Source organism: Lepidochelys olivacea, assembly GCF_965140295.1.
Source record: "Lepidochelys olivacea isolate rLepOli2 genome assembly, chromosome: 4".
Lineage (NCBI taxonomy): Eukaryota > Metazoa > Chordata > Testudines > Cheloniidae > Lepidochelys > Lepidochelys olivacea.
This window is the reverse complement of record NC_140414.1, coordinates 128,971,334-128,988,223: the sequence shown is the minus strand read 5'-3', so window position 1 is coordinate 128,988,223 and position 16,890 is coordinate 128,971,334. Positions and strand designations below refer to the sequence as shown.

Here is a 16,890-nt window from a genome sequence, read left to right as displayed (position 1 = left end):
TACAATATGAACTCACAAACCCCAAAGGTCTCCATTCATTTACCTGTAATATTGCATAGCAAAATTCTTACTGGGAAGAAAAAGTTATTACTGCATCACATAAATGAATAATAAAAGGAGTATCCTGTGAATGTTAGCTGACCAATCATTTACACTGATGATAACAACTTAGATGATAAAAGATGACAGAGTTAAAACTTAAAAGGGCAATGGCAACTGGGCCATTTAAAAGAAAATAGTAGTAGTAGTTTAGGGTGCCATTTCTTCCGTTTATAGGCTCTTCTATGATATCTCAACAAATTTATTCTCAAACACCTGGCAAATAATTAAGTACTATCCCCATTTTACAAATGGAAAAAGAGACAGGAATAAGAGATGATTTAGAGCAGGGTCACACAAGACCTCTCCTAAGCCCCAGTGGTCCAGTGCCGAAACCATGAGACCAATCTTCCTTCACCACATATGCCCAAGTCCCTCTGCCACTTTGTGGTTTTACCACATTTTCCTATTTTTAAGTGAAAGACACAAATGATTGAGGAAATTGACCAGCTGCAGAGCTGAGGTAGTGAAAGAGACCATACACAAATGTCTGTCAAATGCAAAGTGAACACACCAAACGAAACATTTTTTCTTTCGAGTCTCTAAATTATATTATTCTTAGATCAAAATATTGCAGGTAAAAGTATGATTTAAGTTGAGGATGTCTCTGCTTATGTTTTTAAATGCTTTTATGAATTTCCAAACAACGTCACCACATCCTATGTGGCCTTAGTGTGTTTTAGTTTTGCAACTGTATTTGTTTTGGGTGCCACCAGGAACTATCCAACCACGTACCTGGCATACCATAGAGCCTGTTTTTAAAAGCAGAGTCAATAAGGTTAGATCAGAAGCCTGAGTTTTCACTGTTCTTATTTTGCAAGTTTAAATTCAGACCCTTACATCATATTTTAATATCTACTTGTGGGTATTTGTACCCCATACTTTAACAGATCTTTTGTGAAAAAGCTACCATTATAAGAAACTATCTTATTAGTAGACTCTGTGGAGAAACTTAACTGGATATGTTAAAGTTTTCTGGACAGTGTTATTCAATGGTAAAATCAACTTTCAGTCTACTCTCCAGATAGTAAGAAACACCAGCGCAACAAATACAGAAACACTGGGATCATGCCACTGCCACATGAGAAGGCAGCTAGGGACAAGATGCCCCAGGACAGGGTTATGGGCTAGCTTCTTCACAGACTTCCCTGGAAAAATGAAAATGGGTTGGGATCATTTGGTAAAACTCCCTCCAAATGTGAAAGATGATTGTTTACCTGGTCCCACATCAGGGTGTGTGCTAGGTTTGCAGACTGCCTTCTGGCAGTGCAGTGACTTTTGGCAAGTCAGAAATTAGAGAGACAAGATAGATGAGGTTATATCTTTTATTGGACAGAACAGAAGTTGGTTCAGTAAAAGAGATTACCTCACCCACTTTCTCTCTCATATCCTGGGAACAACACCAGCTACGACATCACTGCATACAAGTCAGAAATCACTTAACCCACAGCCCTTCTGTTTTCGCCAATGCTCTGGGAATCAGGAGAAAATTCTGTACATTCAGTGTTCAGACAATAAAGATTTTAATTTGGGGTCTTCTACACCTGCTCCATCAAGACCTTCACAGGAGACAATCACAGTGATGGGATGCTACAGCACTGTGACGCTGAACAGCTCCTTGCCCTCATCCTCCACCACAGCACTATGGTTAGACTTCAGAACAGTCATGATTAAGGTTAAGCTTTTGTCATGGTTATTTTTAACAAAAGTCCCGGGCAATAAACAAAAATTCACAGACGCCTGGGACCTGTCTGTTACTTTTACTAAAAATAATGGGCGTGTGGGGGAATGACGGAGAGATGACTGAAGCCCAAGGGGTGGAGGGAAGAGAGCCCAAGCCCTGCGGGGGGATGTCCGGCACCCACAGGCCCTGCTGGCTGACCGCTCTGGGGCCTCCTGCAACCCTAGGGTTGAAGCAGAAAATGTCACAGATGTCCCTGAAAGTCATGGAATCCTGTAACCCCGGTGACAAATGTTATCTTTCGTCATGCTGTAGATGTTGATAATGATAGTAACCACATCCAAGAGAAAGGTGATCTGATCTAAGAGATAAAAGTTCATGAGGGAGAACAATCCCTGAAATTTTTCCTGCATATTTCTCAAACGCACTTGATAATATTTAAGGAAAACAAAAAATGCTAGCTGTTTTAAAGTTATTCATTCCTCCATACTAGTACCTCCTAGCTCTCCTCATCACAATCCTTACTAAACAAGATTATGCACAGTGACACTTGTCATCAACAACTCAGGTTCCCAGAAAAGTAGTTCTTTAATAGAGATTCATCTTTAAACATCACACAAAGCTGTATTACAAACCAAGAAAATATTGTAAATTAGTGATGATGAATGAAGAAAGGGTTGGCAACTGGAAATGGCCCATAGTTCCAAGTTTTACATTAGTTAAATTACCCAAATGGTAGCTAGTGAAGTGTTAGCATTCTTTGCAGACTTTCTCCTTTTAAAATCTGAGCATAAACCAAAATACAGTATGAGTCATTCTTTTCAGGTAGATTGTTCCATTTTTAGCTCAACTCACTGATTGTAGATTTTTACAGTGGATTGACTTTCATAGAGATTGGATTAGCCTATGCTAGTTCAACTAACTTTGAAGCCGTGCTGAGTTTTGGTTGGGGCTGAAGTGTCTTTGGTTTAATAATTAAAATACAAAGGTAACCATATTCAGCAACTTAATTGGCATACTTTATATTTAGTGAGTCTATATGCATGTCCAAATGGAAGTTGATTCAATAAATTGCACTCTTCCTCTGTGTCAGTACTGAACCATTGGCTTCTATAGTGCTAAAAGGCACTGTGCTGCTGGAGATGTTTGGTAAAATTTTCAAAAGTACTTAAGGGGTTTAGGAGTTTGATTTAAGAGCTTGTTGACTTTAGCTGGGCTTAGACACTAAGTCACTTAAGTGATTCTGAGTATTTTAACCTGCTGTCTTAAGTGATGTGAAATGGAGATTCTGACAGTGGTCATTAAAGGTCCTGTGACACCTTTCCAAGAGTTACTGGTGTTTACCATGGTCCTTTTGGCCAAATTTCAACTTGGTCACTCATTCTGCCTACTGTGTAATTTGGCCATGACATTTTTCGCTATTTTTGTCTTAAACTATTATGCAGTGTTGATGTTAATCTGCTGCTTTTTTATTCCATGTGTGGTTGCATTTAAGCGTGTGTGTGTGTGTGTGTGTGTGTGTGTGTGTGTGTGTGTGTGTGTAAAGGGCGCTTGAAATGATTTATGTAAATTTGTAAGATATTTTAGCATTCTGAAGAAAGTAAGGTGCTTTCAAAATAAGATTTTATTATTAACCCTCTTCTTTATTCACTCTTTCCTCAAAAAACCCCAAAACCTTGGGTTGAGATGAAATATGAGGAACTTCATCCCAAAAGGGAAGTTTTTTGAGAAATGTGAAAAAAATGGATTAACTATTTCAACCTATGTTTGTGGAAAATTGGATGTCACTGACAAGAAATAGGTAGCTGAAATTTTTGTGTCACTGTAGAAACTAATTGTTACAAATTTGGTTAGAGACATGCTGTCAACTTTAAAATCTTACCAAGGTAAAAGTAGTTTTTTAGGTACTACCTGCTTCTACCAATTTTTGTCATTCTCCATTCACAACTTCTCTTCTTCAAAATGCCACAGAAAACCTAACTTTGAATTTCCTGACCTTAATATCTAAAATCTCAACATAACGATTGCATCAGTATAACTTATTACATTTAATATAGTTTCTCTCTTTCAGTGAGGGGTTCAACTTTTGTATTGTGATTTACTTCAGTACATCTTAGTGGCAAGGCAATTACATTTTTATGCAAAAAGACAAATTAGTATTCTGAAAGTGAGAGCTTGCTCTTCGTGTGTATTTTATCTTTTAGCCTTGTTTGCGGTTTATATGAAAATCTACCAACGTCATATATGATTGGATGGGGAAGTAAGATGAATCTGGCTTTTTGGACTACAATTTCCTAGAATGTCTCTTGTTGGCAGTCTGTGCTTTCTCATTTTGATAGTGTTGTACTGAACTGCAAAAAATAGAAATATACTTTATTTTATATATCTATGAATCTGTTTTACTGAGACTTTCTGTCTACCCTTGCTTTCCAAATGCTTAATCAACCAATATAATTTTGCCTGAATTTTTGTCATTTGCTCAAACAGTTGTGTAATGTATGATCAGTGCAGCTAGCTTATAAACAAGGTGCGGGAAACTAGCAAGTCAGTGTGGCATACTAGATAGGAACACTGCACTGTGAGAGTTAGGGACTCAGGGTTACACTTTTTGATTCTGCAGCTAACTTTCTATGAGACCTTGTTTCCCTTACCACTCTTGATCTGTCTTGTCTCTTTATATTGTAAACTCTTTGGGGCTGGTAGAGGATTTCACGATAGAAAAAAGTAATTAACGCAATACTGTGCCTTAGTTTCTCATAATCCGGAAGTGCCAGTATGGTACAATGACTTCTATCTCCTTCAGGTAAAATGTGGTTGATTTTAATGCCACTTATGGGCTTCATAGGGAGTTCTGATCCGCTTTCTTTGGCTGGAATGGATGCTAGCTGTGATGCACGTCTGTAAGAGTGCTGTGTTTTAAAATAGAGACAAATTGAGGCTAAGGTGGCAGGGAGAGGGAGGAAGGGAGATCAGTCTTTGGGGTTGTTATAAGGCTATTGAATGACAAAACTTTTGTCTTTCAGAGGTGTTAAATACCCTTCTTCCCCCCCTCCGACCCCCCGAAAGATTTGCTGATGACAAGCGCCAGTGTGAACTGTGCGCTCCTGCTGACAACGCAAATGCCTCTCGTTGGGGGGTGGAAGTTTTTTATCGGCAGGAAAGCCGACAAACAGCAGCTACGCAGTACGACTTTTAGCGACACGGCTGTAGTGACACAGCCATGTCACTAAGAGCTGTGTAGTGTAGACATTACCGTATTCATTTAGGCTATGTTGGCAAATAAAATAGCTGACTGTGTATCTGTCAGACTTGAATTACAGTAAGGAATGCAGTATTTAAGTTGTCATACCACACAAACTAACAGTGATTGGTTTGACATGTTTGGATTTATTCAAAGTACATTCTCTTCTTAATTTTAGAAAAAAAGAACTTTCAACTACCAAGAAAGATCGAGTGAATCACTGCCTGACAATATGTGAAAACATAGTTGCTCAGTCTCTAAGGTAATAAAACGTTATTTCTGAACTCATTTTATTAATGTTGGTAAAGTTACTTTAACTTTTTATGGCTTTCTCATTTTAATTGATCTTTAATTCTAAATGTTGAACGTACTCTTTTAAACAGGACATTTAAGGGCTTGAAAAATTTACCAAGCAGACTCTCTGGAGGACCAAACCGATTATCCAAAGGTTGTTATGAGACCTTGCTATAACTGAGGTCCAGGAGAAATGCCCTGGTGAAAACCCTAGTCCTCCAGTTTTCTTCAGCTACTGGGAAGGTGCTGAGATTTCTACCTTGAGTTAGTCCCCAGATTCTGCTTGGGAGCTTAATCTTTCATATCACTCAGTTTGGCTTACTTACAATTTGAATTTGTTCCTGTATAGGTGCAAGCATGCAGAAATTACATCTCTTTTCTCTCCTTCAGGGCCTGCTGGCCTTGCAAGAACTACACTTTGCCCTTATTATATTCCTCCAACTTCCATCCTTTGTCTCATTCTCCCCAGTGTGTCTGTCTCAGCTGCATTTGGTGGCATTCTCAAGGAACAGTGTGAAAGTGACATGGTTCTTGACAGTTTCATTGTTTCCCAATGACTTCTTTATAGCAATATTTACTTAGGTTGTAAGCTGTTTGGAGAATATGCTGTCTCTTATTGCGTGTGCGGTCCTAGCATGATGACCACTGATTGGGGCCTCAAGCCTTTTCCACGGTATAAGTATGATTAATAATATAATAGTATAGGAATTGACCAGGTCTTTTTCATTCAGATGTTGCTTGGCAGGGGTAAGAGAGTAGTATGGGCACTGGAACTGTATATGTGCAGACTCCAAAGAAAACACTGCTTTAATTTACTTTCGTTTCCCGTTTAGTGACTTCATTTTTTAAAATGAAAGCTTAAGCTCTGCAATTAAGAAATTGGCTTAGGGCCCACACTTGTCAGACCCTTTTTAGTTGTCTCACATTGGACATCGAAAATTTGTAATTGCTCTGAAAAAATCTTGGCCCAAATATATACTTGTTTACTGTTTGTTTATTCGTTGCATTTCCCTAAGATCAGAGTGAAGCTATACTTTGGACCAGATCCTGCATGTGGTTCCAGTGACAGGATTTGGGTCTTCGTTTGTAGTTGGTGTTGACAAAACTGCAGGCAAAGTAAACTCCTTGGGGCAGGGATGGTCTTTCTGTTCTGGTTGTACAGCACCTAACACATTAGAAACCTGGTGCATAACTAGGGCTCATAGGTAGTACGGTAATAACATCCATGACAATCTTTTCAGTGTCTTTAAAAAAAAGTTCTGTGTAAATATTTTTGTTCACATTTAATTATTTTCGCAATTTGGTCCTACGCTATTTGACAGTACCCTTGAATGTTATACAGTAAGGTGAAATAAGTTTTATTTTTGAAACAATATCTTGTAAAAAAAAATACAGAATATTGATCAAAAGTATAGTTTCATCTTAAAGGATTACATTTTAAATATGAGTTTGGCAAATACATAACTTCTGTGTAATTTTTGCCATGCATTTCTGTTGCTTACAAACTTGGGCTAAAATTGTCTACTACATGTTAATATTCATTTAATAATTTAATAGAGAAGGTAGAGTTTAGTCTATTAACTTTAAATGCTGTATAGATTTTGTTTGAATTACCATGTTTTTTTGCCCTTCTGACTTTAACTTGATATGTTGCCTTCCCTGAGAAAGGTGGGGGGACAGATGAATATCTGCTTGTCAGCTAATGTTGCTAACAAGAGTTAGCTAAAGCCACTCTTGGTAAAATAATCCTAGCCATTGGTAAGCAGTTGACAAATCCCAAAGGAAGTATTTTTTGCCTATATTAGACTCATCTACAGCTCCCTTTACCATAATATCTGAGCAGCTCACAATCTCTCTCTCTCTCTTTTTTTTTTTTAATGTGGTTATCCGTACAACATTTCTGTGAGGTAGAGAAGTACTTTTATCTCCATTTTAAAAATGAGGAACTGAGGCTTGAGTGACTTACCCCAGTTACACAGGCAGTCTGTGGTTGAGCATGGAAAAGAACCAGGACTGACATGTCCCAGGCAAATGGCCTTGATCAGTGAACTATCCTTCCTTTCACATTTTTGTGTGTGACTTATACACCTGCTTGGATTCTGAATGTAAGAGTCTTCATTGCTCTTTTATGGGGTTTTGGGGAATTATTCATTGAATTTAATGTGAAGAAAACATTTTTACAGAATCAGAAGAATTCTTTGAAAATATCCCATTAAAATTGCAGAATTCTAGAGAAGAATAAAAAGTACGCATGTTCTTAAATTTTCCAGAGTGGTTCAAATCCAAGTTTGATTTGTAAAATTATGATGAATACATCTGTTCCTGCACTACATCTACTAGCTTATCCTTACGATGAGGAATAGGGGAAAAAAAAAGTTTTGCTTGCCCCAGGTAATCTGTGTTGTATTTTGGAAGGCTGCTTTAAAGAAATTAGTCTCATGGAGGAATGCTCCCTGGATTCTAAATAATATGTCTTTGCAATTTAGAGTGAGCTTTGCAATCAATATGCTGGTTTTTGGGATGTACACCAAGTGCCGTGCTTTGTTGTTTATGCTGGTTCAGTAAGAGCAGTTTACACACACTTCTGATGTAGTGGGAGACTCTGGTGCAAGGACTGTGTCTTCTGAGCATTGGAATGCTGTATTGCTTTAACATATTGTATGTAAGATGCAGGGTCATCCTGGGGTGAAAAGAGAATGGGTGACCACTCCAGTTATAAGTAAACAATATGATGCTATATTGACCCGTCTCACATTCAGAATATTTGGCATGGGAAATTCAATTCAATTGCAAAAGGACATTTGTAATATTATTTTATTTCCAAACCATGTCAACAGGAAAAGTGAAAACTATAAATATGGACTCCAGTCTTCAGCCTGTCTTCACAAAGAGTAATATTCATTTAACTTTTCATAGTGTACTTTTTAACGTTAACTTTTTTTTTAAACTTAGGAATTCTCCGGAATTTCAGAAACTGCTTGGTATTGCTATGGAACTCTTTCTTCTCTGCAGTGATGATGCAGAGTCTGATGTCAGGATGGTTGCTGATGAATGTCTCAATAAAGTTATAAAAGTAAGAATTATGTAATGTATGTTTTTTATCATATATCTTTCTTTAATACATTGTTCTATATGAAGTTAAATTGATATTATTCATTTCATCATCTGTTTCCCTGGTTCTTGACATTTCTCTTAACACATTGAGAGCTCAAGTATGCTTGCTAACCTTGCTTATCACCAAGCTCAACACATTCCTTAAGAACAAAAGAAAAATATCATTAGATGTAAGAGACTTTCTAATATACTGTTGGCACTGTTTCTTTACTTTGATCCTTTCAGGCCAAAAGGCTTCTAATGATAAGGGTAGTTAAGCTCTGGAATAGGCTTCCAAGGAAGGTTGTGGATTCCCCATCACTGGACAATTTAAGAACAGCTTTGATAAACACCTGTCAGGGATGATCTAGGTATACATGGTCCTGCCTCAGTGCAGGGGGTTGTACTTTGACCTCTCAAGGTCCCTTCTAGCCCTGTATGTATGTGATTCTGTGAAAGTGATGAAAAGCTGAGCTTCTGAGGAGGGAGAGGGTCTGCAGAGGAGAGGGTTGTTAACTTGGTCCCCAAGGCTAAGCTGGACCTGCCCAACTACTTGAAGGAAATACTAAGCTTAGCTAAAACTGTATATGTTGCGGTTTTTGTTGTTGACCTTTTTCTCTGTTGTGTCCTATGGGTAAATAAATGTTACTTGATTCTGAATAAGCTTCTTCTGTGACTGCATTCTTGGACTGGTCTAGACTCCCAGAGGAAAGTCTAAGCATGGGCTATAACCTAGCTAGCCCTGCTAAGACAACAGTTGGCAAATGAATACTGTAATTTGATGACCCAGTCAGAGTGGGGGGTGAATCATGGGATTCCACCATGAGAGAGGTGTGGATGTGTTATGCTATACAAAGTACATGGGATCTTTTATAAGAGAGAAGGCAAATATGCCATCTTTATTTAAAATACAACAGTTAGCATATGCTTTTCAGTCACATCGCTCGCACACATGCACACGCACCCCCACCCTGCAGATGGTCTTTATAGTTACTGGTCTGTTGTAGCTCAAGTCAATCTAATGGCCAGTTGGTGAGGAGCTCGGCTCTGTCTGTTGTGATCCGATGCTCCGAGGCTTTGCAGGACTGAACCCAGAGTTCCTTGGCAAAACATCCCAACTTTATAGTTGTAAATTTCCATTTGAGTCCATGCATTTTGCAATGTCATCCTGTAATCATTAGTCCTTAAGTGGTGTTAATCTTGGGGTTTTCTGCTGTTATCATTTTATGGTTATTGTGGGGCTTCCCATCGTTATCTCCTATTTGTTGCCTTGCCTTCAGGGGTGCCTGCCTCACCTCTGAGGTCCTCAGTGCTGCTAACATGTTTAGCCTCGGATACAATGGATATTTTCTGATTGTCTGCTGGTGTTTCCAAGTCTCTCACTTTTTCTTGACCATCTGGACATTTGTGATGGCTTTCACACCTTCTCTTTTCCTGATGCATGCATTCCTCATTCACACAAACAGTCTCTCACAGAAACCTTCAAAAGTATACAGAATACATTGTAAATTAAGTCTTGCTAAATCTTATAACTAAAACAGTTCACATTGGGGCTTTAGGCCCTCAACATTTCTCTAATTTATTTATCGTAGACACAATACCAAATCCTGTCTTTTACTTACTAAACCTTAAAACAAAGAAATGTATATTTAACTAGAATGCCTAATTTGTAATACATATAGGAAACCATAGTAGACATTATAACTTATCCTAAAACAAAAGGGTGACCATAATCAGTCATACAGATTGTTCTGGTCTCTCCCTGCCTTAACATCAGTACAGACACTGGCAATCTGTCAGATGCATTCCTACCAATGACCCAGAGGGTCATTTCTTTCTGCTATTCAAAAAGGGTGGCTGGTAAAATGAAATCAAGACATACATTAGTACCTCTACTCTTATAGTACAATTATAAAATCCTGCTCTTACAGATGTTGGCCTGTAACTTGGAAAGACTTGCGATGGAGAGCTTGAGTGGAGGGTCAAAAGTACATCTCACTCTGTAACCTTAACAGCAATTAATTAGAATTTCTTTCTTATTGTTGTAATAAACTAAAAATAAGTCCTTTATCATGACCCTTGTTATAATGGGTTTATAAACTAATTATGATTTTGAAATGAATATATGGGTAAAACAGATTTAGAATTGGTGCCTCGTAATGTGTAATCTTTAATGGCAATGCCTTCAAGAATTAAGTTTTAATTTGTTTTATGCCTTGCAAAATCAGCCTGCTTCAGATAACTAGCATTGGATTTGATCTTGTAAGCTGCCAAACACTTTAGATTTCCATCTAAGTTGATAGAAGTTGAAGCAACTGTTCACTGTGTAGGATAGGGCTGCTGGCTTTTCCTTAAGATATTTGTCTTCAATAGCAAACATCCATCACGACTGTGTGTAAGCAGTTCCTAGATAAGTTAGGTTTTCATGACAAGGGAACTAATAGACTTGATGGAGTCTTCTACTCTTTTCCCTTCCTTTACTCTTTTCCCTTCCTTTGTGTTGGAGACTCTTTTTGAGATGAATAGTGTTTTCCCCCTTTTGTCTCCTTCCTTCCCTCTTCCTCTTTGGCTGTGATACAAAGCTTTCTCAAAAAGGAGAGTCTTGCAGCATCTAACACTTGCTACTCTCCTCCTGCAAACCCCCCCCCACCCCAATAAAAAATAAAAGAGCATTTGGTCAGATTGCCTAGTACTTTCAGAAGCTGTTCCAGTACAAAGGTAACCTTTTTGGCTGAAAATCACAGTCTGCTATGGTACAATAAACTCCGTTTGCATTTTGTTACAGGCTTTGATGGATTCTAACCTTCCTAGGTTACAGTTAGAACTCTATAAAGAAATTAAAAAGGTGAGTGTAGGTCTTCCCTTTTATCTTTTTGGACATGTCTGATATTTAATATTTTTAAGTATTCTGTTAGATTATTGTTATATATTGATCTGTGAAGTGATTTTTTGTTTTTAAAGTGTAAATTTCTCTTTGACATTTGAGCTGCTGCAAGAGCTGTGTTTACTGGCTTTTTAATGTATATTTTTGTATGTGTGGATGTTAAACATAAAAATGTCCCTTGTTAACAGCTGCTCAGGTGACGTGCATCTCCATATAGCATGGCAAACACGTTTCTTACCACTGAAGGCTACACTTGTATTATATATGCAAGCTAATTATTTTAGTCGGTACCTTCTGTAGCAGGTGCTTGTAAAATAAGGAAGAAGAAATCAATCAAATGTTAAATGCAGAACACTGTATCATTGGGTGACTGCTTACAGCACCTGTGAAGACATACACATGAAGCGAATTTATAGCGGAACCAATATTATCATTAATCATTTCTAACACATTGTTAATGCTTTTTATATATTTCTTATGGGAGGAAGGGGAAATATAACTCACTGGAATAGTGTTCAGGAGAGACAGAAGTTCTATTCAGGACTTCAGCAGCTCTTCTCTGCTGAAGACTAAAACACCCTGTGGAACCCCATGCAAGTCTCTCATTATTGGCCATGTTATATGTAGGTGCTCTTGCATCTTGACCAGCACTATGAGTAAAAAATAAACCCTATTACCTTTATTAGTTTAAAAAAAACCCCAAAAACTTGAGATATTCCTTCTAAGGAGACTCTCCCAGTATGAAAGGATTTTATGTGTATTGAGATGTTGTTGTTCCACTTTCCTCCTAACCTATGCTATTAATGACTTGTGAATATCAATCTTGTCTACAGGGATAGATTATAGACACACAAAAAGAGAAGGGAAAAATGTGTTTAAACTGAAGTTTGAAACACTCCCATCTGTTCTTTGAGTAGATGCAGCCATGTATTACACTTGTACTTTCGTTGCACTGGAGCTGGAGAATTTTGACTAGCAGTACCCACGTACGTGTGTGTGTCTGTGTGTGCCGTAGCACCTTCCCCCACCCTCTCTGCGCGATATGAGGTGTTGCCGTCCCGACCCTCTTCAGTTCCTTCTTACTGCCTGTGGCTGTAGTTGGAGCTCTGTATGCTTTTCACCTCACAAGCCCTCGATTTTTAGTGACTTTTGCTAGTTGTATGTAGTTAATTAGTACCCTTAGTGTAGCACTTGTTAGATTGGTATTAGTTAGCTTAAGTATTTCTGTGGTGATCTCCTCATCAGGGTTTAAACATTGTCCATCGTGGGGGGGAGCGATCCCCACATGTGGTGCTTGTGCTTAGGAGAGAAGCCCATGTCAAGGAGTGGAGTTTAATTTGCAAATAGTTCACCAAATAGACTCAGGTGGCAAGGGATCTTTGTCTAAAGCAGCACGAACAGGCCGTGTAGTCTGCTTCAGCACCAACGCCTTCAACAGATTGGAGGTCACCCTGGGTTCTGAAAGTGCTGCTGCTTTGTCCTCTGGAGCTGGCACCTTTCTGAAGAGATGGAGGAGTTGTTCCCTGTCAAGTGTGCCAAGGAAAAGGTCACATCTAGTCTAGATCCTGTGGGGACCCATCTCTCTCCTCCAGAAGTGTGGATTGGCATAGTGTGAATGCCAGTGCGTGGGAGGGAGTGGGTCCTGTCAGCCACTCCCCAGTGCTATGTGGGGAGGTCAGAGCTTGACTCCGGTTCTGGTCCCAGGGTGTCAGTTGAGTTTGATCCTGATGAAGGTATCGGCTGTTTCTGTGCCATGAGTGTATCAGTGTGTGACATTGACATGAACTGGGATCGTATAGATCATTGTTGCAACCAAAGTCCTGTAGTGGCACCAAATCTTGTATAAAGGGGGTCAAATAGGGGGTGTAAGACAAGGTTATGGTTTGTTGGTTATGTTATATGTATATGTGTATCATTTTTGTAGTTGAAGTTATGAATATTGGCTCTATACTGTCTGTATTTCAAACATATGCTATGCTTCTGGGTGACACCCCAGACAAGTTGGTGTCAGCTCTGCCTAGCCTGCTTGATGGCCCATTAAGGACCATCAGCTATACAATTGACCAATTGAGAGAAGGCAGATACACCTTGTGACATGCAGGGGCATGCCTACGGACAGAACTCTGAGGTTTTTCCATGCCATTTGATGGACAGCTTGTCTGTGGGGGAAAAAGACCACCTGAAAAGAGAATATAAAAAGCTGCTGCAGCTCCTCCATCTTGTCTTCAATCCTGCTTCTTGCTTCTGGAGGCACTTCGCTACAAACAGAAGCTCTACACAAAGAACTGAAGACCCATCCCAGCTATGCATGTACTCCAGAGACTTGATTTGAACCTGCAGTTTATTCAATCACTGCTACAAGCCTGAACCAAGAATTTTGCCGTTACTGTATGTAATTGATTCCATTTAACCAATTTTAGCTCTCATCTATATCTGTTTCCTTTTATGAATAAACCTTTAGATTTTAGATTCTAAAGGATTGGCAACAGCATGATTTGTGGGTAAGATCTGATTTGTATATTGACCTGGGTCTGGGGCTTGGTCCTTTGGGATCGAGAGAACCTTTTTTCTTTTACTGGGGTATCGGTTTTCATAACCATTCATCCCCATTATGAGTGGCACTGGTGTGATACTGGGAAATTGGAGTGTCTAAGGGAATTGCTTGTGTGACTTGTGGTTAGCCAGTGGGGTAAAACCAAAGTCTCCTCTGGCTGGCTGGTTTGGTTTGCCTTGGTGTGCAGAAGAACCCCAGCCTTGGGCTGTAACTGGTCTGCTTGAAGAAATTTGGTCTGAATTGGCACTCTGTTTGGTCACACCAGAACCAGCATCGTTACACAGTGGCAACAGACTTTTTCTGCCTCTCTATTGTGACCTCTCCCTTGGTTCAGGAATTTTCCAGGGCTGTGTCCTTTATAGCCCCTTTGGCTGGGTGGGCTGCTGAACCTGTGGGTCAGTCAACACTATGCCCCGATGTTTCCCTTTTGCAGTTGGTGGAAGTGGGGCTCAGCACAAGGGATCTCCTCAGCACCAGGAGCTTCTTCAGCACCCCTATGGCCAGTGCCATCAGTGTTACCATGGAAGCACTCACCTGTTCTTTGGTATCATCAGCTACCTTTGTACCACTGCTGACTTTTGGTCAATACAGCTTTCAGCATCAGACCCGACAGTTCGCACCAGCTCCCTCTTCATTCTGGGCTACAGATCAGTCGGACTGGAGTCATGGTTGGCTCCAACATTATCCTCTGAAGTTCAGGATTCTTCAGTGTCTGGGTTGGAATCTTCCTTCTCTCACTCTCTACCTGACCCACATCGGGAGCTGTTCATGGAGCGCTGTGGGTACAAGGTTGGTGCCCGTCTCATGGTCAGGACAGGAGTCCTTGGCATGGCTCCCACTGACCACCAAAGTCCTATCCATACCATTGGCCTCCATGGGATGCTCCTCGGTCTCTGAGGTCCCACTCCACATCTTGCTTGAAGGCGAGATCACCGTCCAGGTCTGTGGCAGTGACTGTCAATCTATTACAGGCCCAGGCACTGGTGAGCCTTCCCTTCTCTCAGCCTCCACAATTGTCCGATCCAGGTCTGTCTGTCCTGGAAGAGGATCCGGCTCTGGCACAGTTAACCGCTTCATCTTCATCCCATGATTGGTTCTGTGGTTCCTGGCTCTTCCTCTCCTTGTACCAGAGATTTCAAGGCAACCAGAACCTTTTGCAGCACATGGTTGCGTCCCTGGGTATTCAAGTGGAGTTCCTGCAGGAGAACACCCATAAGTTATTGGATATCCTGCAGCTGTCTGCCGCTGGGAGAGTTGCCTTCCCTATTAACGATGTGCTCCTTGAGCCTGCTAAGGTCCTCTGGAGCATGCTGGATTTGGTATTGCCTGCAGCAAAGCACATGGATAAATGGTATTTGATTCCAGTGCAGAGATTTGAGAGATTCCATCCAGCCCCAAATTCCCTGATCGTAACTGGTGAACAGGTAGGGCCCAGTAGGGCAGATTTAAGTCCATTCCCGCAAGGATAGGGACTCAAAATGAATAGACCTGATGTGTAGGAAGATTTATTCCACATTTTCCTTGCAGATGCAGATTGCTATCCAGCAGGAATCAGGCTCCATTTGAGTCCCTGGCATCTTGTCCCTTTCTCCTTTTGTGTCAGACAGCTGCATTCCTGGTAGGGATAATATCCGCAAGAAGAGTGTGACACTCCTTATACAGAGTTCCCCAATGATAAAGTGACTTTACGACTACACCCAAAATTTTCAGTTTAATTTGAACTAGGTAGTATATTTACCTGTATTCTTTCTTCAGCCGCGTTCCTCTCCGGGGGAGCAGCATCTCCATATGTTAGATGTTGGGCGATGTCTAGCTTTCTATCTGGACAGGACTAAATTGTTTCATGATTTGCCTTGCCTGTTTGTCATATGAAGTTTGTATGACGGGGCAAGTGGTTTCTTCATAGACAGTCTCTAAATGGATAATGTCCTGTATCAAGACTGCATATGAAATAGCTTTGGCTAAGCCTCCTTAACGGGTGTGAGCTCATTCTACAAGAGCTTGAGGAATGTTAATAGCATTCCTCATTGACATCTCAGTACTCTACATTTTCAGGGCTGCTATGTGTTCGTTCCATACATGCATTAACGAATCATTATACCATTACTGCAGCTTCCAGGGTTGGATACAAGCTTTCCTAGGCAGTCCTGCAATCCTTGTTTAGGTAGACTCCAAGCCCTGCCTCCTGGGGTGGGTATTGTTTGTGAGTCACCTAAGTGGAATACACTACTTACTGTAACTGTGGTTCTTTGAGACACAATGTAAGTGGGTATTTCACAACCCAGCATCCATCCCCTCTGCATCGAGTATTGACTCTGGGTGTTAGGTGCAAAGGAACTTAAGGGGGTCAGGTCAGCGCCACCTCATATAGCCAGATGAAGGGCTATGGCCATGGGGTGTGAGCACCATCCCTCTTTGGGCACTGCTAGACAAAGTTATCTGGCTCTGGCATCCTGAGCATCCACACATCTAAGTGGAATACACATCTCCATCACACCTTGAAGAACCACAGTTACAGTAAATTACCATTTGTTACATTACTTTTAGACTCCAAATGCTATTTGGCAAAGGGTTTAACTTCCACTTCTAAAAAATAGAACAGATTTAAACCAATGTGTTCCCTTTATCCTGAGTCACAAGAAGCCCTGTCTAGCAGGGGCCTGTCTGCTTAAAAAAAAAAAAGCATATGGTACTCTCCCTATTTTCCATTGCTTGGTTCAGGACAATAACCCAAATTCCAAGAGGTACATAGTTTGGATTTCAGGTAAAGTTTTTACTACAGTTTTTTACAGGGTTAAGTATAATCTTGTTCCTTCAATACCACCATGATAGGCAGCTTGTATATATTCAGGAAGAATTCACACATGAGAAACCAATTCAAGAATTCTTCAGTTCAGTCTTTGATCTGTTTGGTTTCTAACATTATGGGATTCTCATGCAGTTGATATTCTTGAAAGCACTTGCTCTTAATGACCTGCTGAAGAAGAATATGAAACATCTACACATTTCAAGATGCATATAATGTAGGCATTTACTAATGTAGG

At 40.1% G+C, this 16,890-nt stretch overlaps 1 protein-coding gene across 2 annotated transcripts in view; it reads left to right on the top strand.

Annotated features, from left to right (window-relative positions):
• The window catches only part of HTT (huntingtin), a 183,800-nt gene that overhangs the window by 1,879 nt on the left and 165,031 nt on the right, over positions 1-16,890 (top strand). For both annotated transcript variants that reach the window (XM_084626754.1, XM_084626753.1), the window contains exons 2-4: positions 5,200-5,283; positions 8,268-8,388; positions 11,194-11,253. In XM_084626754.1, the coding sequence (XP_084482880.1) occupies positions 5,200-5,283; positions 8,268-8,388; positions 11,194-11,253 (265 nt within the window). The remainder of the gene's footprint in view (positions 1-5,199; positions 5,284-8,267; positions 8,389-11,193; positions 11,254-16,890) is intronic.